The sequence below is a fragment of the Silurus meridionalis genome, chromosome 7 (genome assembly GCF_014805685.1).
Source record: "Silurus meridionalis isolate SWU-2019-XX chromosome 7, ASM1480568v1, whole genome shotgun sequence".
In the NCBI taxonomy this organism is placed as follows: Eukaryota; Metazoa; Chordata; class Actinopteri; order Siluriformes; family Siluridae; genus Silurus; species Silurus meridionalis.
In genome coordinates this window covers 24,810,713-24,833,499 of record NC_060890.1, presented here as the reverse complement: position 1 = coordinate 24,833,499, position 22,787 = coordinate 24,810,713, and the positions used below count along the sequence as shown (strand labels likewise).

The 22,787-nt window shown below is 40.7% G+C and overlaps 1 protein-coding gene across 1 annotated transcript in view; it reads left to right on the top strand.

The window, feature by feature from the left end:
- Window positions 1-22,787, top strand: part of nsfb (N-ethylmaleimide-sensitive factor b) — a 33,890-nt gene that overhangs the window by 6,093 nt on the left and 5,010 nt on the right. Inside the window, exons 4-17 of the mRNA XM_046853426.1 lie at window positions 3,607-3,646; window positions 4,209-4,375; window positions 4,474-4,581; window positions 6,079-6,154; window positions 7,075-7,230; window positions 9,410-9,609; window positions 10,613-10,778; window positions 10,860-10,934; window positions 11,848-12,035; window positions 13,849-13,944; window positions 16,409-16,565; window positions 17,545-17,678; window positions 17,763-17,829; window positions 18,829-18,908. Coding sequence (XP_046709382.1) covers window positions 3,607-3,646; window positions 4,209-4,375; window positions 4,474-4,581; window positions 6,079-6,154; window positions 7,075-7,230; window positions 9,410-9,609; window positions 10,613-10,778; window positions 10,860-10,934; window positions 11,848-12,035; window positions 13,849-13,944; window positions 16,409-16,565; window positions 17,545-17,678; window positions 17,763-17,829; window positions 18,829-18,908 — 1,710 coding nt within the window. The remainder of the gene's footprint in view (window positions 1-3,606; window positions 3,647-4,208; window positions 4,376-4,473; window positions 4,582-6,078; window positions 6,155-7,074; window positions 7,231-9,409; window positions 9,610-10,612; window positions 10,779-10,859; window positions 10,935-11,847; window positions 12,036-13,848; window positions 13,945-16,408; window positions 16,566-17,544; window positions 17,679-17,762; window positions 17,830-18,828; window positions 18,909-22,787) is intronic.

Sequence of the window (22,787 nt, the reverse complement as noted above, 5' to 3'; positions counted from 1 at the left end):
AGATTGGATGTTGGATTGAATGTGAGATTGAATGTGAGATTAAATGTTGGATTGGATGTTGGATTGATTTTTTTCACTGCAGATCAGAAAATGAATGAACGCAGCGTATATATGGACCAGGATTTTATTTAGAAACGTATTCTTTATTAAATTTATATTTTATATCGTATATATTAGAAATAATTAGTTAATTGTGTTATTTAAGGTGGAGATTAAACGTTAAACTAGAGTTTAAGTGTAGAGCGCCAGCAGACGCCCCGAGTGTGAGACTCGTGCACTGGTTCTGATCTCTCGCTGTGTGTCACATCTTTCCTTCACGCTGCTTCTTCTCCTGCATGTGTAGACGTGACAGCAGACCAAACTCTCAGGTACTACACTGTAACTTTCTCTCCACTGACCCTGTTCTCACAGCAGCATCTGGACTCTCTAATAAACCCTCTGCACCTCAGGTGACCTGCTGGGCTCCGATAAACCAAACGCCAATGAGCAAATTAGAGAGAGAGAGAGAGCTACTGGTAGATTGATAGAATGAGAGAAAGAGAGGGAGAGGGAGAGGGAGAGAGCTACTGGTAGCTTGATAGAATGAAAGAAAAAGAGAGAGAGAGAGCTACTGGTAGATTGAGAGAATGAAACAGAGAGAGAGAGAGAGAGAGATCTACTGGTAGATTGATAGAATGAGAGAGAGAGAGAGAGAGAGAGAGAGAGAGAGAGAGAGCTACTGGTAGATTGAGAGAGAGAGAGAAGAGAGAGAGAGAGAGAGAGAGAGAGAGCTACTGGTAGATTGATAGAATGAAAGAAAAAGAGAGAGAGAGCTACTGGTAGATTGATAGAATGAAACAGAGAGAGAGAGGAGAGATCTACTGGTAGATTGATAGAATGAAACAGAGAGAGAGAGAGAGAGAGAGAGCTACTGGTAGGTTGATAGAATGAGAGAGAGAGAGAGAGAGAGAGAGAGAGAGAGAGAGAGAGAGAGAGATCTACTGGTAGATTGATAGAATGAGAGAGAGAGAGAGAGAGATCTACTGGTAGATTGATAGAATGAGAGAGAGAGAGAGAGAGAGAGAGCTACTGGTAGATTGATAGAATGAAAGAGAGAGAGAGAGAGAGAGAGAGAGAGAGAGAGAGAGAGAGAGATCTACTGGTAGATTGATAGAATGAAACAGAGAGAGAGAGAGAGAGAGAGAGAGAGAGAGAGAGAGAGAGAGAGAGAGAGAGAGAGAGAGAGATCTACTGGTAGATTGATAGAATGAGAGAGAGAGAGAGATCTACTGGTAGATTGATAGAATGAGAGAGAGAGAGAGAGAGAGAGAGAGAGAGAGAGAGAGAGCTACTGGTAGATTGATAGAATGAGAGAGAGAGAGAGAGAGAGAGATCTACTGGTAGAGAGAGAGAGAGAGAGAGAGCTACTGGTAGATTGATAGAATGAGAGAGAGAGAGAGAGAGAGAGAGAGAGAGAGCTACTGGTAGATTGATAGAATGAAAGAGAGAGAGAGAGAGAGAGAGAGAGCTACTGGTAGCTTGATAGAATGAAGAGAGAGAGAGAGAGAGAGAGAGAGAGAGAGAGAGAGAGAGAGCTACTGGTAGATTGATAGAATGAGAGAGAGAGAGAGAGAGAGCTACTGGTAGGTTGATAGAATGAGAGAGAGAGAGAGAGAGAGAGAGAGAGAGAGAGAGCTACTGGTAGATTGATAGAATGAGAGAGAGAGAGAGAGAGAGAGAGAGAGAGAGAGAGAGATCTACTGGTAGATTGATAGAATGAGAGAGAGAGAGAGAGAGAGAGAGAGAGAGAGAGAGAGAGATCTACTGGTAGATTGATAGAATGAAACAGAGAGAGAGATCTACTGGTAGATTGATAGAATGAAACAGAGAGAGAGATAGATATCTACTGGTAGATTGATAGAATGAGAGAGAGAGAGAGAGAGAGATCTACTGGTAGATTGATGAGAGAGAGAGAGAGAGAGAGAGAGAGAGATCTACTGGTAGATTTAAAGAATGAGAGAGAGAGAGAGAGAGAGAGAGAGATCTACTGATAGATTGATAGAATGAAACAGAGAGAGAGAGAGAGAGAGAGAGAGAGAGAGCTACTGGTAGGTTGATAGAATGAGAGAGAGAGAGAGAGAGAGAGAGAGAGAGAGAGCTACTGGTAGATTGATAGAATGAGAGAGAGAGAGAGAGAGAGAGAGAGAGAGAGAGAGAGAGAGAGAGAGAGAGCTACTGGTAGGTTGATAGAATGAGAGAGAGAGAGAGAGAGAGAGAGAGAGAGAGAGAGAGAGAGAGCTACTGGTAGATTGATAGAATGAAGAGAGAGAGAGAGATCTACTGGTAGATTGAGAGAGAGAGAGAGAGAGAGAGAGAGAGATCTACTGGTAGATTGATAGAATGAAACAGAGAGAGAGAGAGAGAGAGAGCTACTGGTAGATTGAGAGAGAGAGAGAGAGAGAGAGAGAGAGAGAGAGAGAGAGATCTACTGGTAGATTGATAGAATGAGAGAGAGAGAGATAGATATCTACTGGTAGATTGATAGAATGAGAGAGAGAGAGAGAGAGAGAGAGAGAGAGAGAGAGAGATCTACTGGTAGATTGATAGAATGAGAGAGAGAGAGAGATCTACTGGTAGATTGATAGAATGAAACAGAGAGAGAGAGCTACTGGTAGATTGATAGAGAGAGAGAGAGAGAGAGAGAGAGAGAGAGAGAGAGACTGGTAGATTGATAGAATGAAACAGAGAGAGAGATCTACTGGTAGATTGATAGAATGAAACAGAGAGAGAGAGAGAGAGAGATCTACTGGTAGATTGATAGAATGAAACAGAGAGAGAGAGAAAGAGAGCTACTGGTAGATTGATAGAATGTAACAGAGCGAGAAAGAGAGGGAGAGAGAGAGAGAGAGAGAGAGATCTACTGGTAGATTGATAGAATGTAACAGAGAGAGAGAGAGAGAGAGAGAGAGAGAGAGAGAGATCTCCCCCATGTATCATGCTGGAGCAGGTTTGAGTCTCCGTGTATAACTGAAGGGACATTTTCATGTTACAGCATGTAAAGACGTCCTACACAACTGTGTGCTTCTCGTTTGAGGAAGAAGCACATCTGGGTGGAAAAGTCTGGTGTCCCAATACTTTTGGCCTTATAAATACGTGGCCAAATATTTTAAAGTGCTCATAATGATAGATAAAAAAAAAACCCTGGTTGTATGTTTGCTACTTCTTTTATGAATGGAATCGTGACTCCGCCCTCGCTTGACCACGCCCCCTCGACACTGTCTTATTACTTTTTTTATTGCCAGACAACATGATCAAACATCCCTTTCCCAATCTTGGAGCAATTTTACGTGTAAATCTGTCCGTATCCAGCATATAAAAAAAAAAACAACGAGCCTGACATTATGTACTAATTAAGCCCCGCCCACTGTATTCCTTTTTATATTGCTATTGGAACGAGAAGAAACGGCTCATTTGTAGCATATTAGCTGTAACAACAAGTTCAGACGAGATAACGTTACAGCTCTGTGGTAGTTTTAGGTGAAAAGTTTTTTGTTTTTTTGTTTTATGCTCCAATTGAAGCTCTGCTGTAGGTAAAATTTGTATTTATTTATTTATTTTTTTCTCCAGAGGAAATGGGCGGGTCTGTCTCTCAATCAAGACGTCGAAGGTAAACAAAGATCTTTTATAAATGTATTAAACCTAACGACCTTGAGTTATATTTCTATGTAAGATATCCCATAATGCACTGCACAAACGATGCACATTCACGCTGTATATATCAGTTACATCTGTAAAAAAAAAAAAAATTTTAAAGCAGGCCTTAATTTTCCGAGGTCCACGTAACACTACATCTAACGCTCATTGAAATGCGCTTCTTCAGAATGTTTGAGTTTTGTTAGTTTTTCCGTGATGTTGCAGTTCTTTCAAAAATATCATTCACCAGATCACGACTACAAACGAGACCAACATGCAACAACCAATCAGCTTTCTGCTGGATTGTACCGCAGACATGAAACGGATTTAATTTTTCAGCTAGTTCAAGTTTAGCGATACTTGGCTTGAAAATCCATTATGTTTTTCATGCCTTAAATTTCATTCTTAATGCTCTTAAAAAGGTCTGAAATTCGACTTAGTTTGTTGCATAGAAACAAAAGAGAACACCCAAAAACTCTTTGGACGTGGCTCATATTTTTCACTTTTCTATCTTTTGATTGTTTTCTCTCCCAAAGTCAGCATTTATAACTTCGACCCGTCCAAGCAGTACATCGGAACCATGACTCTGGAAATCGACTTCCTGCAGAAGAAGAACGCAGACTGCAACTCTTACGACTCGGACAAGATGGCTGTGGAATTCATCCAGAACTTTATTTCCCAGGCGTTCTGCGTGAGCCAGCAGGTGAAGAAGATCCTCAAATATCTCATCATTTCAGTTCTTGGTACGTTGTTGTTCTGGTAAGATTTCGTGATTTTATGTTTTTTTTTCTGTGTTTTCAGTTCGTGTTTAGTTTCTCGGACAAGGTCTTTTTGCTAATAGTTAAAGGCTTTGAGCCGATGGACCCCAGCATTCTGAAGGGTGAGCAGAGCTCCAGCAAGAAAAGCAAGGTATCTCCAAGCACTTCACACCTTTACACCGGAAATTTACCGTATTTTCCGGACTATAAGCCGCTTTTTCCCCACGCTTTAAACTCCGCGGCTTAAACAATGAAGCGGCTAATTTATGGATTTTTCCTGGGTTTTTCCCGGTTCCACAAACTTCAAGCCAAAAAACTGAACCCCATAACATTAGACCAATGAAATTGCTGAACGGGTTCAGGTGAACCAATGAAACTCTTTATATTAAATCAGATGCGCTCCCACTGAATCACGCTGAAAACAACCGGGCATGAAAACACACTTCACCTGTGTTCTGAGCTCCACGGCATCGGGAGAAAAGATTCACCGATGGTGATTTTTAAACGCACGACGATGCCAAAAGAAAACCTCTCGAGAGAAATAGTTGTGAAAGGAAGGAGGAAGACAGTGAACATTGACTTTCTTGGTAGGCTACTGTTTAGATACAAGCCGTGTAAGAGACACTGTCTTTTATTAAAGCCTGTGTAAAGTTCATTAGTTTCAGTGTAGACACCTGCAGCTTATAGACAGGTGCGGCGTATTTATGTTCAAAATAAACATCTTTGTCAAATTCAGTGGGTGTGGCTTATATATGGGTGTGTTTAATAGTCCGGAAATTACGGTACACCAAAAACGGACGATTTATTTGTGTGTCTCCAAGTTTGTGGCTGGAAAGGTCAGGTGTCCCAAAACTTTGGCCACACAGTGTATTGCTAGTCCTAGAGTATCATAAAACTATTAAGTAACTCATTTGTTTTAAACTATCAAACAAAAAAATCTTTCCTTCAGTCCAGAAAAAGCCCATAGATTAGATTTTCTATTTCTGTAAAATAAAAAAAAAGGCAGGGGAAAAAAGTTTTTAATAATTAGCATAAATATTTGTACAATTTTAATTAAAATCAAATTGAATTAAAATCAAATGTATTAACGTATAATCACAAACAAATAAACAAACAAAAAGCTTTGGCAAATCCACATGAGACAGACTTTAACTGGAAAATGCAATAAATAATTACTATTTAAAAAAGAAAGCTTTGTTTTTTTATTAGTCAAGAAATAATCGTCGCAGTTACTACAGTAGCTAAAAACTAGGTTTAAACACCACATTTAAACAAAACGTTTAAACACCCCTTTTGAACACCACATTAAAACACCACATTTAAATACCACATTAAAACACCACGTTTAAACACCACGTTTAAACACCACGTTTAAACACCACGTTTAAACACCACGTTTAAACACCACGTTTAAACACCACATTTAAACAGAACATTTAAACAACATGTTTAAACAATGTTTATTTGTAATTATAGACAATATTAAAAAGTCCTCTAAAATAAGTTTTTTTTTTTTTCAGTAGTGTGAAACGAGAATCCAGACACAGTTATTGTGTATTTATGTGTCTTGCTGTATATATTGTGTGTATATGATGATAGAATGTGTAACATCCTGTACAGATGAAGTGTGTGATTTGTGTCACTGCAGATCGAGGTGGGTTTATTACATGGTAACAGTCAGGTGATTTTCGAGAAGGCGGAGAGCTGCTCCATCAACCTGATCGGTCAGTGTTCACCCTGCAAACATACAACATGTCTCACACACACACACACACACACAGCCACAACATCCCGTTTGATATGATTTAATTACACACAGTCACGTGACTGCTATTGGAGACAATCAAAAAGAAATATGAGACACAACTAACATGATGAAGAGAAATGGAAAAAAAAGAAAAAGTGGGAAAGAAAGAAACAAACATTAAAGGATAAAAAAGGAAGACACGTGGTAGAAAGAAGGAGAGAAAGAACATTGGAATGAAGAGAAGAGAGACAAGCAAAAAAAATGAAAGAAGAAAAAAATAAATGAAAGAGACAAATGGTAAAAGAAAGAAATGAAAGACGCAAATAAAGAGAGAAAGCTTGTCTCTAGTGTGGCCCTTTTTTTTAAATGATGCAAATAAAGAGAGAAAGCTTGTCTCTAGTGTGGCCCTTTTTTTCCCTCCTTCTCTTAATTGCCTTTATCTCTGTTTTCATAATCTCGTTTTTTTTTCTCCTATCCATCTTTATCCTGTTTTTGTTTATCTTCTTTATCGCCCCTTCATCGTCTTCGTTTTTCATGTTTGTTGTCCATCACACGTCCCCATTAGGAGGGATTTGATTAGTTCAGTGTAATCTAAATTGTTTAGTTGCTGAACTCGGCCACAAGATGGCAGTGCTCGCTCACACACACACACACACACACACACACACACACACACACACACACACACACACACACACACACACACACACACACACATTATGTTTGTAATAAGCGGAAATTAATTGTATTTGTATATATATATATATATATATATATATATATATATATATATATATATATATATATATATATATTATTATTATTATTATTATTATTATTATTATTATTATTATTTATTTATTTATTTATTTATTTATTTATTTATTTTCTTTGCAGGCAGGGCGAAGTCGAGAGGTACACGTCAGTCCATCATTAACCCCGACTGGAATTTTGAGCGCATGGGAATTGGAGGCCTGGACAAGGAATTCTCAGCCATCTTCCGCCGGGCCTTCGCTTCTCGGGTTTTCCCTCCGGAAATCGTCGAGCAGATGGGTGAGCCTTTCTCTCTCTATTTCTCTCTATTTCTCTCTCTCTCCAATTCAGTCATATCTCATGACACACAGTGATGCTACAACTAGTCGTTCGAGGTGTTTAAACTTTACAGTATACACACTGATCAGGAGGTGAAGTGAAAACACTGATGATCTCTTCATCATGGCACCTGCTAGTGGGTGGATTTATTCATTATGCAGCAAGTAAACATTTTGTCCTCAATGTTGATGTTAAAAGCAGGAAAAAGGGCGACAAATCGTGACGTCTAGACGACTGGGTCAGAGCATCTCTAAAACTGCAGCTCTTGTGGGCTGTTCCTGGACTGCAGTGGTCAGAATCTTTCAAAAGTGCTGTGGTGAACCGGTGACAGGGTCACGTGTGGCCGAGGATCATTGATGCACGTGGGGAGCGAAGGCTGGTCCGTGTGGTCCGATATAACAGACTGTTTTAGCAGGAAAAGGGGTCCAACACTATATTAGTCAGGTGGTCATAATGTTATGCTGATCGGTGTTTGCATGTGGCAGCGGAAGTGACGACGAACACCTGATCGCGAGTAGAGGACGGACCCGGACACATCTGTGTTAGTGTCTGGTGATAAAAAAAAAAAAAAAGGATTTCCTCAAATCCGAGACCTGTTTGATTTATCAACTATTGGCAGGTACGATCCGACCTAGCTATCGGTATCGCTAAAATCCACTAACTGCTCCACCTACTGGTAATGACGCTGTAATTCTTTTTGCTAAGCATACACACTATCGCTTTCAGGTTTCCATTATATCTAATGGGAAAGGGTTCGAAACGAGCTTGAACCGGTTCCAAAGTTCCGGCGACACCCCAGAAATCGTAGTTTCAAAATAATATGTTTATAATCACAATCTGGAGCTGTGGACCAATCAGAATCATAGATTCATCTGCAGGGTTTTTTTTAATTAAAAACTCACTCAGAAATCTGAAAGCTTAAAGGGCATCAGAATGGCTATACACTCAGGTGTGTGTGTTATGACCTTTGTGGGTGGTGATGATGGTGGGATTTGGCCCCCGGTGCTCCAGCAGATGCCTGCAGTAATGAGATGGCGGCTCCTGATAGCGTAAAGGTGAGCGTGTAATTGGGGTGCGTGAGCGAGGCCAGGTGCTGAGAGCTGCCCGGGCGTGGCTGTCAGACAGACAGACAGAGAGAGAGTCTGGGAACTCGCGTCACCCCGAAAGGTCAGGCAGCCGAGCGCGGGCCGAACGGAGAGACGAAGCCGAGACGGTGCTGCCAGAGCGCCGTCTGTCAGCGGGCGTAAATGGACGTTCTGATCCGCATCTCTGGACCTTCGCTTATCTCCAGCTTGTGAAAATATCAGCCAGCACCTGCTGTAGACCGAAAACCACACAACGCGTCTGCGTACACACTCTGACCTGCTCGAGCTCCGCCCTCCAGCCACCGCGGCCCAAACCCTCGTCTGAGGGGTTTAAAGCCCTGGCAGACTTTCCCCCGATTTCATTACGAGTGAGCAGAATGGGGGCGTGTACTTTTTAATAATAAATCATTTCACAGCAAATCACATGGTATAGACTTTATTTAACGCTCAAATCTGATTAGACGGGAGATTGAGAGTACGCTGTACCACTCCCAGTCACTGAAAGAAGGTGAAGGCATACAGGTAAAAGAAAGAAAGGAAGCATTAAAAGAAGGAACAAAAGAAAGAACAAAGGAAAAAATGTAAACAAAAGGAAAAAATTAAAGAACAAAATAATTTGATATACGAAAGAAAGAAAAACAAACTAAATGGGAAAAATAAATGGGAAGTCTACGTAAAAAAGGAAAAAAGGAAGAGAAAGAAAGAGGGGAGGAAAAAAAACAAGAAAGAGTATCTGGTATGGACATAAGAATGAAAGAATAAAAAAAGGTAGAGATGAAATCGAAGTCGAAAGAATTGAGAGAAAAGTCAGAAACGAAGAAAGTAGAGAAATGAGAGATGTTAAACAATCATGGGTAATTGAAAGAGAAAGGAAGGAAGAAAGAAAGAAAGAAAGAAATGATGGATGTCAAATATGTCTCTGTTAATTTTGTCTCTTTTTGTCTCTTGCTCTTTCTTTCTTTTTTTACTTTATTTATCTGTCTATCTCCTCTCTCTCTCTCTCTCTCTCTCTCTCTCTCTCTCTCTCTCTCTCTCTCTCCTCTCCCTCTCTCTAGGCTGTAAGCATGTTAAAGGTATTCTGCTCTTCGGACCTCCTGGTTGTGGTAAGACCCTGATGGCACGTCAGATTGGGAAGATGCTGAACGCTCGAGAGCCCAAAGTCGTCAACGGCCCTGAGGTCCTCAACAAATACGTCGGCGAGTCGGAGGCCAACATCAGGAAACTGTTCGCTGATGCAGAAGACGAGCAGAAAAGGGTGAGAGCATGTAAACGAATAAATAAAATAAATGTCATTATAGTCTCAGTTTATGCCCTTAAGCCCTTTATGCCCTTTTACTTCTTCACTGAAATCCTTCTTTTAATGATTTATGGAAGGAGTCTTCAGTGTCAGCCATTTTCTTTCTTTCTTTATTTTTAAGTAAAATTTTTTGGCATCCATACAGAAAAAGAGGAACTCGGGCATTTCCGGCATTCGGCAGACTTGGGCCTTGTTCAACATGTTCGATTCTGTCCCAAAGAAAGAAATGAGAAAAGTCAAAGTCAAGAAAGAAGGAACAAATTATTATGAGAGATACAAAAGAAAGAAAAGAAAGCAAGAAAGAAATGAGAGAGAAGCCAAAAGAAAAAAGTAAGTTCTAAAGAAGAAATTAGTTAGAAAGAAAGAAAGAAAGAAAGAAAGAAAGAAAGAAAGAAAAAGAAAAAAGGATTAGGAGACAAAAACGGAAAGGAAGAAAATTAGAGAATTTGAAAGAAAGAAATGAGAGAGAAGTTAAATGAAAAGAAAGAAAGAAAGAAGTCAAAAGAGAGAAAGAAAAAGAAAGGAATGAGGAAAAAGTTGAGTTCAAAGAAATAAGAGAAACGTCGAAAGAAAGAAAGAAAGAAAGAAAGAAAGAAAGAAAAGAGGGATTTCAAGAAAGAATCATATGGATCATTGAAAGAATAAAACAATGTCTCTGTCTATCTTTCTCTCTTTGCCTTTCTCTGTCTGTCTTTCTCACTTTGTTCCTGTCTTTTTGTTTCTTGCGCTGTCTTTCTCTTTCTGTCTCTTTCTTCTGCTTTCTTTCTCTCTCTCACTCTCACTCAGAAGGACATTGTGATTTGTGCAGATACTTTAAAAAGAGGAAAATCATTTCAGCTCGATCGTCAGCTATAACGCTATAAAACCACTATAAAAGTTCTGAGATGTAGACACAAGGAGGCGCTACATCACTCTCTTTTTTTCTTTTTACCGACATCAATTTTGATCCGTTTGTCTTTAGCTGGGAGCCAACAGCGGCCTCCACATCATCATCTTCGACGAGATCGACGCCATCTGTAAGCAGCGAGGCAGCATGGCGGGCAGCAGCGGCGTCCACGACACGGTCGTCAACCAGCTCCTGTCCAAGATCGACGGCGTCGAGCAGCTCAACAACATCCTGGTCATAGGTGTGCACTTCCTGTCCGTTTCTACACATCTGTACACAGCTGTTCCAGAGTCCTTCATTCACATTTCTGTCTTTGTTTCAGGCATGACGAATCGACCCGACCTGATCGATGAAGCGCTCCTCAGACCTGGAAGAATGGAGGTGAAGATGGAGATCGGTACGACCCAGGGCTTCTCTTCAGAAAGAAAGAAAGAAAAGAAAGAAAGAATAATTAATTAATTAATTAATTAATTAGTTAGGGAGAATTTGAAAGAAAGAGGAAGAAAGAAATGAGAGAAGTTAAAAGAAAGAAAGAAATGAGAGAGAATTTAAAAGAAAGTATGAAAGAGAAAAAGATAGAAAAGTCAAAAGAAGGAAAGAAAAAGGATTACGAGAGAGAAAAAAGAAACAAAGAAAGTAAAAGAATTTAAAGAAAGTAAGGAAGAAGAAAGATTAGACTGGTAAAAGAAAGAACAACAAAAAAATAAATGAGGGAAGTCCAAAGAAAGACAGACAGACAGACGGACAGATCCAGGGCTCCTCTTTGAAAAAGAAAGAAAAAAAGAAAGAAATGAGAAAAGTTGAAAAAAAAGGGTTGAACTGTAATCCACATTATTAACCCCCTCTTAAGGCTTTGAGACATTGCAAACTGAAAGACCTGATAAAGAAGATTTTTGACAATCTCATTCCACATTAAGTCTCCATTTGCTCTTTTAATAACCTCCACTCTTCTGGGAAGATGTTCCACTAGATTTGTCCAAGTATTAGGACACCCGACATTTTCTGCCGTATACGAATCTTCTTTCTCGGACTAAGCAGCTCCATGAAGATCTGCTTCCCATGGGTTGGAGTGGAAGATCTCCTGCTATTGAGCTCCAACCCTATTGAACATCTTTGGGATGAATGTGAACACTGACTGCACCCCAGGTCTCCTCACCTCCCAGATATCAGCACCTTTACTCCGGCTGGATGGGCACAAAATCTCCACCAAATCTACTGGAACATCTTCCCACCGTTACACTCCTACCATGTAGTATATATTATATGTATGTTTTTCACATGAACTCTCCTGTCCTACGTTTTTTCTTCAGGTCTGCCGGACGAGTCAGGCCGTCTCCAGATCCTGAACATCCACACAGCCAAAATGCGGCAGGCCAAAATCCTGTCGTCCGACGTGGAAATTAAGGAGCTGGCCATGGAGACCAAGAACTACAGCGGGGCAGAGTTAGAGGGACTCGTCCGAGCGGCGCAGTCCACCGCAATGAACCGTCACATCAAGGTGCGAACCTGCTTTACCATCTAAACAGGAAGAGCCGCAGGACGCAGACCGTTTCCTCTTCCTTTCTCCTGTCTCGGGTTCGGTCCAGCGTCCTGGATTGTGATTGGTCGAAAGGTGCTGATTTAAATTTCGATAGCGGCAACTCTAAAAGAGTCGGAAATCACATTAATATCGACACTCTTGTTCACGCCGTTTCTATAGTAACAGCTTATGTATGATGACATGGGCCGGCTTGTGAAAGGGTCCCCCGATGTCAACACTTTGTAATAAAGTTGCCGATAAACGATCAATTGGTTTCTACAACTTGATTGGACATGATCTGGAAGCACACACCTGTCTATTGAAGATCCCACAGTCACAGTGCATGTCAGAGCACAAACCAAGCCATGAAGACAGGGGAATTGAGTGATGGGGGAGAAGGGTATTTGTCAAGGATGTGACCAAGAACCTGATGGTCACTCTAAAAGAGCTAAAGCATTTCTCTGTGTAGCGGAGAACCTTTCAGAAGAACAACCATCTCTGCAGCACTCTATCAATCAGGCCTGTAGGGTGTAGTAGCCAGATGGAAACCACTTCTCAGTAAAAGGCACATGAGATGGTCTGGAGTTTGCCAAAAGGCACCTGAAGGACTTTCAGACAATGGCCTGAATGCCAATCGTTATGTCTGGAGAAATCCACCGAAGATTTTAAACTTCTTTCACATTGTCATTATGGGGTTTTGTTTGTAGAATCGTGAGGATGTTTGAATGCCGAACACAGACTACTGCCACCTGCTGGTATGAGAGAGTTATGTCATCTCACGCGAGTGCAAAATGTACCTGCACAGTTTAGTGTGTCAGATGCGCCTCTCTAATAATCGGCCAAATTCAGGAAATCTCCTTTTCCCTCCATAATTCGAGTTTCTCGTCTTGCTGTTCTGTCCAACCTGACAAAGAGGTGGTTTAAAGTTGTTGTGCTAATTCACCATGTTGGTTCTTGGTTTGACGCTCGTCATAGGAGAAATCAGACTGCAGGAAAGAGTCTTCAAAAGAAAGAGCCATTAGATTATATTTATCTAGTAAATATTTATTAGAAAAAAAAACTGTGCTACATCTTCACTAATAATGAAGCTGTTGGATTTAACTCATGGTGCCGTTTTTGTTTATTGTCTCCAAATTCATCTTGAGTTTCGTGATCCCTGTATTCACCATATAAGTTTAAACCACATGCAGAATTTTTCATGGTGCTCAGGAAGGTCATTAAGGTCATAATGCTCTTAATAGCTGTCTCACTTTGGATGGAACTGGATGTTATTATGGGTACAGGTTATTAGAAGACATACACAGATTCCTCTGATTGCAGTCTACCCCCACCATCCGGCCAATCAGAATCCAGTATTTAGACAGACTTTGGTATAGATATACTTTACAGCGCAGTGAAATTGGGATCAGATTTTTATGACACAAATAAATAATTCAAATCTAAATCCACGAAGAGCTCCTAAAGATGCTGAGGCTGATATTAAGGTTTCATGTATTCAGGTGTGGGAGGATACTCTAACACGACTTGTTCTACACACACAATAGTAACGTGTGTAGAGTGGGAGAGGGGGATAGAGAGAGAGAGTAAAAGAGAGAGAGGGAGGAGTGATTTGGCCCATAAACTCTCGTGTGATATTTGATGGTGTTGAAACATATTGACAGGAGCTTTTACAGGTGGGCAGGAATGAACTCTCTCCCTCAATGACCTTTCTTTATCATTACAAGGATGAGTAATGTGTGTGTGTGTGTGTGTGTGTGTGTGTGTGTGTGTGTGTGTGTGTGTGTGTGTTCAGGCCAGTAATCAGGTGGAGGTTGATACTGAGAGAGCTCAGTCCCTGCAGGTCAGCCGGAGTGACTTCTGGGCGGCTCTGAATAATGACATCAAACCTGTGAGTATACCATCTTCTTTTCTCTCTTTCACACACACACACACACACACACACACACACACACACACACACACACACACACACACACACACACACCTGTTTTTCAGCAAACGATTTTACATAAAAATATGTGTGACAAAAAAGATTTATTTGATGTGTGTATATAAATAGATAGATATATATGCCTGAATCTTTTGATATCTTTTTAAATATTTATTTATTCATTTTCAAAAAGGATTTTAACTTCTCACATGTACATTAAAGCACAGTGAAATTGGCATTTCACAGCGACGTTAAGTAGCTGGGATCAGAGCCCAAGATCAGCCATGATACAGGAGTCTTAAGGGCCTTTCTTAAGGGCCCGGTATTTTCAGCATGGCGTTACCCGGGTGGGGCGATACCTCCAACCTTCCAATCTGTAAACCACAGCCTTAACCACTGAGCTCCTATTTTTCCCTCCTAAAATGACATAATAAAAGAAGGTTCTCAGTAAGAACCTGTACCCCACAACTTACATTTTCCACAGACCAGGGCGTCATTTCACACGCAATAACGTGCATATTATACTATTACTATGAAATTATTATTATTATTTCACGTGCATTTATACATGTAAATGTTACACAGGTAATGAAAATGTAACAACTTACTATAACGCAAATCAGAATTGTCGATTCTTTGAAAACAAAACGCGGCTGAAACGAGTGCAGGAAATTAACACAGGTGGAAATAAATAAATAAAACACCCTGAATACAATCCAAATGAATAAGTTTCTCTTCATTAATGGCCCGAGTGCCAGATTGTGACCTGGTGATTGAGGACCTGGGTATTAAAGGGACATGAATTTATTACTGATGTATCATTAATAAATATACAGTAGTGATGACGATGGTCTCCTGATTCCTGTGTTTGTATTATTGTATGGTAATCAGGATTATTATAACTGTGATCACAATACTATATAAAATGTTAGTTGGTGCATTTATTATTATTAAATATAATTTATGTTAATGCATAGATCACGACATTACATTCGCATTAACGGCATTTTGGCGAATAAAAATGTTTAATGTGTTGTAATTAATCTTTTGTGGAAGTAAAGAAGCAATCAAAATCAATATGAACCTCATAAAATAAACCCGGGTTTTTTCTGCAATTTTTGTGCTAATTCTACAGGAAAGAAAAGTATAAACGATTTATGAAAAAAGTAACTGTTTCGGCCAAACTTTCCTCACGATGCCCAGCTTTTCTCCAAAAGTCTGTCTTGTAAATTTTCTTTCAATATTTATCATTTTTTTAATACTGTATTTTTCGGACTATAAGCCGCTACGTTTTTCCCAAGTTTTGAACCCCATGGCTTAAAAAACGAAGCGGCTTATTTATGGATTTTTCCTGGGTTTTTCCCGGTTTCACAAACTTCAAGCCAAAAAACTGAACCCCATAACATTAGACCAATGAAATTTCTGAACGGAAACGAAAAAACGCACCTCACCTGTGTGATAAACTCCCCAGGGAAATACAGTGGTACCTTGACCTACGAGTTTAATTCGTTCCATGGACGAGGTCGTATCTCAATTTGCTCGTACCTCGGAAAACTCATACATTAATGCACTCGTAGGTCAATTACCACTGTAGTTGTGAAAGGAAGGAGGAAGACAGTGAACAATGACTTTCTTGGTCAGCTACTGTTTAGATACAAGCCGTTGTAACGCGTTGAGTCTGGGTGAAGGGAGAGCTCGCTAACTCCAGTTACAACAGAAATTATATAAGCACAGACAGGTTTCCAAAACTCGTGCTTTTTTATTTTTCTCGGCAACAGCGTTACGGGTTAGTCAAAGAAACTTAGAAATGAGCATCAGAAAATAATAAGGACATATTCCTCGGTCTCACACGCACACACACGCAGTAATACCAGAAGAATGCAGTGATGTGCTGTTCCCAAAATACCGCTATGCTCCTAATAGAAGCGCAACATATTGCATTTAGTGTCTTTCAGTAAAGCCTGTGTAAAGTTCATTAGTTTCAGTGTAGACACGGCTTATAGACAAGTGCAGCTTATTTATGTTAAAAATAAAAATCTTTGTCAAATTCAGTGGGTGCGGCTTATATAAGTGTGTGCTTTATAGTCCGGAAATTACGGTAGATTAAAACATCCGAAGGTCTTGCTGGCCCTGATGGCCTACCATAGGATGTGTGGATTCGCTTGTAAATTACATTTATATTTATATTAAAAACCCCGCACACACTTGTTACACCAGATGTTTGTCCAAGGTCTGTTTATGTAGTTTTACTGGGATCAGTTTTTATGCTCACATTGTGGTTACTGTGTTTTTAAACTTATTTTTTTTCTTTAACAGTTTAAGACTTGTATTATAGAGGTTTTGTTTGGTTGCAGTTCCACTTCCTGAACCAAAACTCATGGAAAATGTGGTACTTTTTGTGTGTGTCACTTCCTGTGCGCAGGCGTTCGGCACCAATCAGGAGGATTACTCCAGCTACATCCTGAACGGCATCGTGAAGTGGAGTAACGGCGTGTCGGACATCCTGGGAGACGGAGAGCTGCTGGTGCAGCAAACCAAAAACAGCGAACGCACACCTCTAGTGACCGTGCTGCTGGAGGGTACGTCACGCCACGTCACGTCACGCCAGATACATGATCACATGATCACAGCCGTGCCACAGAAAAAGAGATGGATAAATGTAAAAAAAAAAAAGAGATAGACAGATAAATGGATAGAGGATGGTAGAGATGGATTATTGGAGAGAGAAATATAGCTGGATAAATGGAAAGAGAGCGGAAGAGAGATGGATTAATGGAGAGAGATGGATAAATGGAGAGAAAGATAGAGGTAGAGGTGGATAAATTTAGAGAGAGATAGAGCTGGATGAATGGAAAGAGAATGACAATGATAGAAATGAAAATGGAGATAGATGGAGATGGATATATAGAGAAAGAAATAGAGATGGATAAATGGAGAGAAAGATAGAGCTGGATGAATGGAAAGAGAATGACAATGATAGAGGTGGATAAATGGAGATAGATGGAGATGCATAAATAGAGAAAAGTAATAGAGCTGGATAAATGGAGAGAGAGAGAGAGAGAGAGAGAGAGCTGGATAAATGGAGAGAGAAATAAAGATGGATAAATGGAGAGTGTGAGCGATAGATATAGCTGGATAAATGCAAAGGGAGAGAAAGAGAGATGGGTACATAGAGAGAGAAATGGGTATGGATAAATTGAGAGAAAAATAGAGCTGGATAACTGGGTAGAGGGAGAGAGAGAGAACTGAGAGAATGGGAGGTAGAGATAGATAAATGCAGAGAGAGGGAGAGGTAGAGATGGATAAATGGAGAAAGAAATAGAGATGGATAAAGATGGATAAACGGAGAGAAAAATAGAGCTGGGTAAATGAAGAGAGGGAGAGGTAGAGATGGATAAATGGAGAGAGAGAGATATAGATGGATGAACAGATAGAGAATGATAAATGTCTGTATAAGAAGATTGATAGAGAGATGTGAAGTTGAATGAACTGAGAGCTCAGTGGATGGATGATGGATAATGAATGGTCTTGCTCCTCGGTTCCTCGTGTCTCCTGCAGGTCCACCTCACAGCGGGAAAACCGCCCTGGCGGCTAAAATTGCTGAGGAGTCTCAGTTCCCCTTCATCAAAATCTGCTCTCCAGACAAGATGATCGGCCACTCGGAGATCGCTAAGTGCCAGGCCATCAAAAAGGTGAAGACAATGCGGTGTGATGTAATAAGGGTAGGGTCACGTGACTAAGTTCTTACAAGATATCTGTTCTTATCACGTGCATAGATCTTTGATGACGCCTACAAGTCTCAGCTGAGCTGCGTGGTGGTGGATGATATTGAGCGCCTCCTTGGTAAGTCTATCTATCTATCTATCTATCTATCTATCTATCTATCTATCTATCTATCTATCTATCTATCTATCTATCTATCTATCTATCTATCTATCTATCTATCTATCTATCTATCTCTCTCTCTCTCTCTCTCTCTCTCTCTCTCTCTCTCTCTCTCTCTCTATCTATCTATCTGTCTATCTGTCTATCTATCTGTCTATCTCATAGCAATCTTATGGTCAGGTCCACATACTTTTGCCCATGTAGTGTATTTAGATAATATTCATTGCATTCAACTTTGTGAGGACCTGCATGATGTAAAATGTCCCCACAAAGATGTAAGATGTAAGTTTGGTCACCAGAGTTCGGTGTTTTTTAAAATATTTTTTTTCAATTACACATCCAATCAGATCCATCGTCATTGCACCAATGGCAGAATAACTAGGAGACAATATTTACCATAATGTAACGTTTCGGCACATTTCCTCCATGCTTTGGATATGATTTTAGAGGTCAGACTTGGAACAAACTTTTGTCAAATGCGAAATATGCCGAAAGTCCGCCGCAGTCTGTAGCGGCAGCACCACTAATTTATTCCAGCGTTTGCGACAAAGACACCAAGCTGAATTGGAAGAACGCGCAACAGCTAAAAGATCAAAACAAGCCAACAGTCTGCTGTTCAAGTGCAACAGGTCCAAGATATTTAACTAAAAAATACAATGTTCCTTAACCAGATTGTTTTTTTTTAATTACTAATAAAGAAAATGTTACTTCAGTCATGTTGTTGTAGTTTTGTTTCAAGTTGACTAGTTACACATAAAAAAAAATCTAAATCGTGATTTGGTCAAACAATAAAAAACAACAATATTTTTTAAGCATCTCGTATCTCGTCACCAAGTATAACGTTAAGGTTTGCTTTTATATGTTGGTAGAACAAATCCATGGTGATATTTACCATGTTGGTGGAAAGTCCTCGTTATGTTCGTATAACGGTCATGTGCATGTTTCCTGCGTTCTCAGATTTTGTTCCAATCGGACCACGTTTCTCGAACTCTGTTCTGCAGACCCTGCTGGTGCTGCTGAAGAAGGTGCCTCCTAGTGTGAGTACACACACACACACACACACACACACACACACACACACACACACACACACACAGTTTATTGGCCAGTTATTAACTAGCTCAAAAGTACTCTGTACCCTGTCTTTCTATACTCACTAAAGGGATATTATTTGTTCAGTGGTTCATTTTTAGTGGTGACATTAGAAAAGGGTGTGTGTGTGTGTGTGTGTGTGTGTGTGTGTGTGTGTCTGTGGGGTGGTGGGCTGATTTCTTAAACACTTACCAGGACTTTATTAGGCACTCCCACCTTTCTGTCTACATTTTCACATATAGTGTCCCATTGTTGAGTTGCTAACCGTAGCACTGACTTCATCAGGAATTCCAGCAATTCGACTCAAATGCAGCCAGGCGTCGCCAGCGAGAGGTGTTAAATCAAACCGAGCCCAAGAGCAGGAGGTGTAGAAGTTAATCACAATTCCATGCAAATAACCTTTGCACTGGATAATGGTGTTCATTGTAACTCTTTTAAATACCTCTTAGTTATTGTTCGGCCCCGAAAGTTGATTGATGGAGCTATCGGCTATCTGCAAAAATCCATACCGATAGTTTTTCCGGGTTGTTTCTGAACAGTAAAAGTGCAGCCTCTAGAGGCGAAACACTGACGCAACGTTTTGTTTTTGTTTTGACACGCAGTTAATAGTGCATTACCTAAATTTAACAGATTAAATGAAAATGAACTTAATTTAAAAAATGTATTCGTATATTTGTATATGTACTTCTTAAGCATTTAATGTTACAAATGGAATCGTACTGTAAAGGCCAGGGCAAATAACATTTATTTTGATGCTTATTTCCGTGTGTTGTGGTGAGTTCGAGTCTGGAGTTTTTTCATCGTTTATTCCACTCTAAATGTTCTGATGAACTGACGCTGAACTGTATGTCAGTAGATCAGTAGATACACCAAGCGGCAATCAAAACGAGTTCAAAACAGAGCGTATTTGACCGGTTACTTTTTTATCCGCTCATAAATAAAAAGGCTGATTTTGCAAAATGCAGTAAAAAGTAAAATATTTGAGAAATGTGTTGAAGTTTAAATGAAAATACTACAGTAAAGTACAGATGCATGAAAAAGCTGCATAACTGCAGCAACGAATTGAATTAACTTTCTTACTGTCCGCCACTGTGACCTGGTGCTGGAATTGAGAAATAAGGATTGTTATGTATCCTTTTATTTACGTGAATGTTAAAGGCCTGAGTCAAAACTACACGGTACAGAACCGCCGGAATCCCGCAGGTTTAAGGTCTAAAAACATATCTGTAAAGGCATGAAAGCTGCTGTTGTGGGAGCGCAGTCGGGGTATCTGTGCTGTCCGTGCAGGCCAGGGTGTGTGTGTTGTCAGAGTTTTGTTTGCGGCGTGGTGTTGTTTGTGCGGGTCGTGGCGAACAGGGCCGGCTCTGTTCCTTCGGGTCGAGCCTGTGTGTGCGAGCTCAGCGGGGAGCCGGCGAACGGGAGACGCAGGACTGAAAGGTCCTGTGAGAGCGTGGGGACCTGGCAGGCCCGCCGCCTGTGTGCCACCTCATCTGCATGCACCGGCATGTCCGGACCCCCTCGCGCCACAGGAGGGCGACCCGTAATCCCCCTCGGCTCGTCGGGGGCCTCTGGGAAAGATCTACCTCTTCGGCAAGTTCCGGCTTTCTCTGAACGTTCTGGAACGAGAGGGCGGTGACTCGGGACGTGTTTTATTTGTATCCTATTGATCTACCTGTTGTAATGCTTTCATAACTTCTGTCATGCTTTGTTTCTGTGGGGTCTTTAAAAAGTATGAAACATAAAAAACTTTTAGGCCTGAAAAACGTCTTTGTTCTTTCGCCAAACCTAATCCACTACAAATGAGACCAACATGCAGCAGCGAATCAGCTTTCTGTTAGTGGTGCAAATACACGCGAATACACGCGATACACGGCTTGGAAAAAGAAAAAGTATTTAGCACGCGGTTACAGCCAGTTGCTAACAACGTATTAGTGTGTGTGTGTGTGTGTGTGTGTTTGATGTCCTGATACAGATCTTAAATTTTATTCTTAATGGTCTTAAAAACGTCTTAAATTTGACCTAAAGAAACCCTGTTTGATATCTATTCGATTGCACTATTGTCTCCTGTTGCTGTAACGCTGTTAAAGGAAGTGAGGAGGCCTGGGGTGCGGTCAGCGTTCACATTCATCTGAATGCTCTACAGCAGGAGATCTTCCACTCCAACCCATGTAAAGCATATTTTTATGGAGCTGGATTGCTGGACAGGTTTTGTTGCTCCTGTGAAGTCCTATATAGTTGTATACCTCTGACTTGGTGCCACCAGTTTGGGAAATGGCAGGTGTCACGATAATTTTGGCCACACCATGCATTGGCTTGTTAAATTGAGAACATTAGTTACAGTAAGGAAAATAAGTATTTGAACACCCTGCTATTTTGCAAGTTCTCCCACTTAGAAATCATGGAGGGGTCTGAAATTGTCATTGTAGGTGCATGTCCACTGTGAGAGACATAATCTAAAGTATCTAAGAAATCACAATGTATGATTTTTTTAAATACTTATTTGTATGATACAGCTGCAAATAAGTATTTGAACACCTGTCTATCAGCTAGAATTCTGACCCTCAAAGACCTGTTAGTCTGCCTTTAAAATGTCCACCTCCACTACATTTATTATCCTAAATTAGATGCACCTGTTTGAGGTCTTAGCTGCATCAAGACACCTGTCCACCTAATACAATCAGTAAGAATCCAACTACTAACATGGCCAAGACCAAAGAGCTGTCCAAAGACACTAGAGACAAAATTGTACACCTCCACAAGGCTGGAAAGGGCTACGGGGAAATTGCCAAGCAGCTTGGTGAAAAAAGGTCCACTGTTGGAGCACTCATTAGAAAATGGAAGAAGCTAAACATGACTGTCAATCTCCCTCGGACTGGGGCTCCATGCAAGATCTCACCTCGTGGGGTCTCAATGATCCTAAGGAAGGTGAGAAATCAGCCCAGAACGTCATGGTTTGAAATCATGCATGGCACGGAAGGTTCCCCTGCTTAAACCAGCACATGTCCAGACACGTCTTAAGTTTGCCAATGACCATTTGGATGATCCAGAGGAGTCATGGGAGAAAGTCATGTGGTCAGATGAGACCAAAATAGAACTTTTGGGTCATAATTCCACTAAACGTGTTTGGAGGAAGAAGAATGATGAGTACCATCCCAAGAACACCATCCCTACTGTGAAGCATGGTGGTGGTAGCATCATGCTTTGGGGGTGTTTTTCTGCACATGGGACAGGGCGACTGCACTGTATTAAGGAGAGGATGACCGGGGCCATGTATTGCAAGATTTTGGGGAACAACCTCCTTCCCTCAGTTACAGCATTGAAAATGGGTCGAGGCTGGGTCTTCCAACATGACAATGACCCGAAGCACACAGCCAGGATAACCAAGGAGTGGCTCTGTAAGAAGCATATCAAGGTTCTGGCGTTGCCTAGCCAGTCTCCAGACCTAAATCCAATAGAGAATCTTTGCAGGGAGCTCAAACTCCGTGTTTCTCAGCGACAGGCCAGAAACCTGACTGATCTAGAGAAGATCTGTGTGGAGGAGTGGGCCAAAATCCCTCCTGCAGTGTGTGCAAACCTGGTGAAAAACTACAGGAAACGTTTGACCTCTGTAATTGCAAACAAAGGCTTCTGTACCAAATATTGACATTGACTTTCTCAGGTGTTCAAATACTTATTTGCAGCTGTATCATACAAATAAATAGATTATGTCTCTCACAGTGGACATGCACCTACGATGACAATTTCAGACCCCTCCATGATTTCTAAGTGGGAAAACTTGCAAAATAGCAGGGTGTTCAAATACTTATTTTCCTCACTGTATAGGA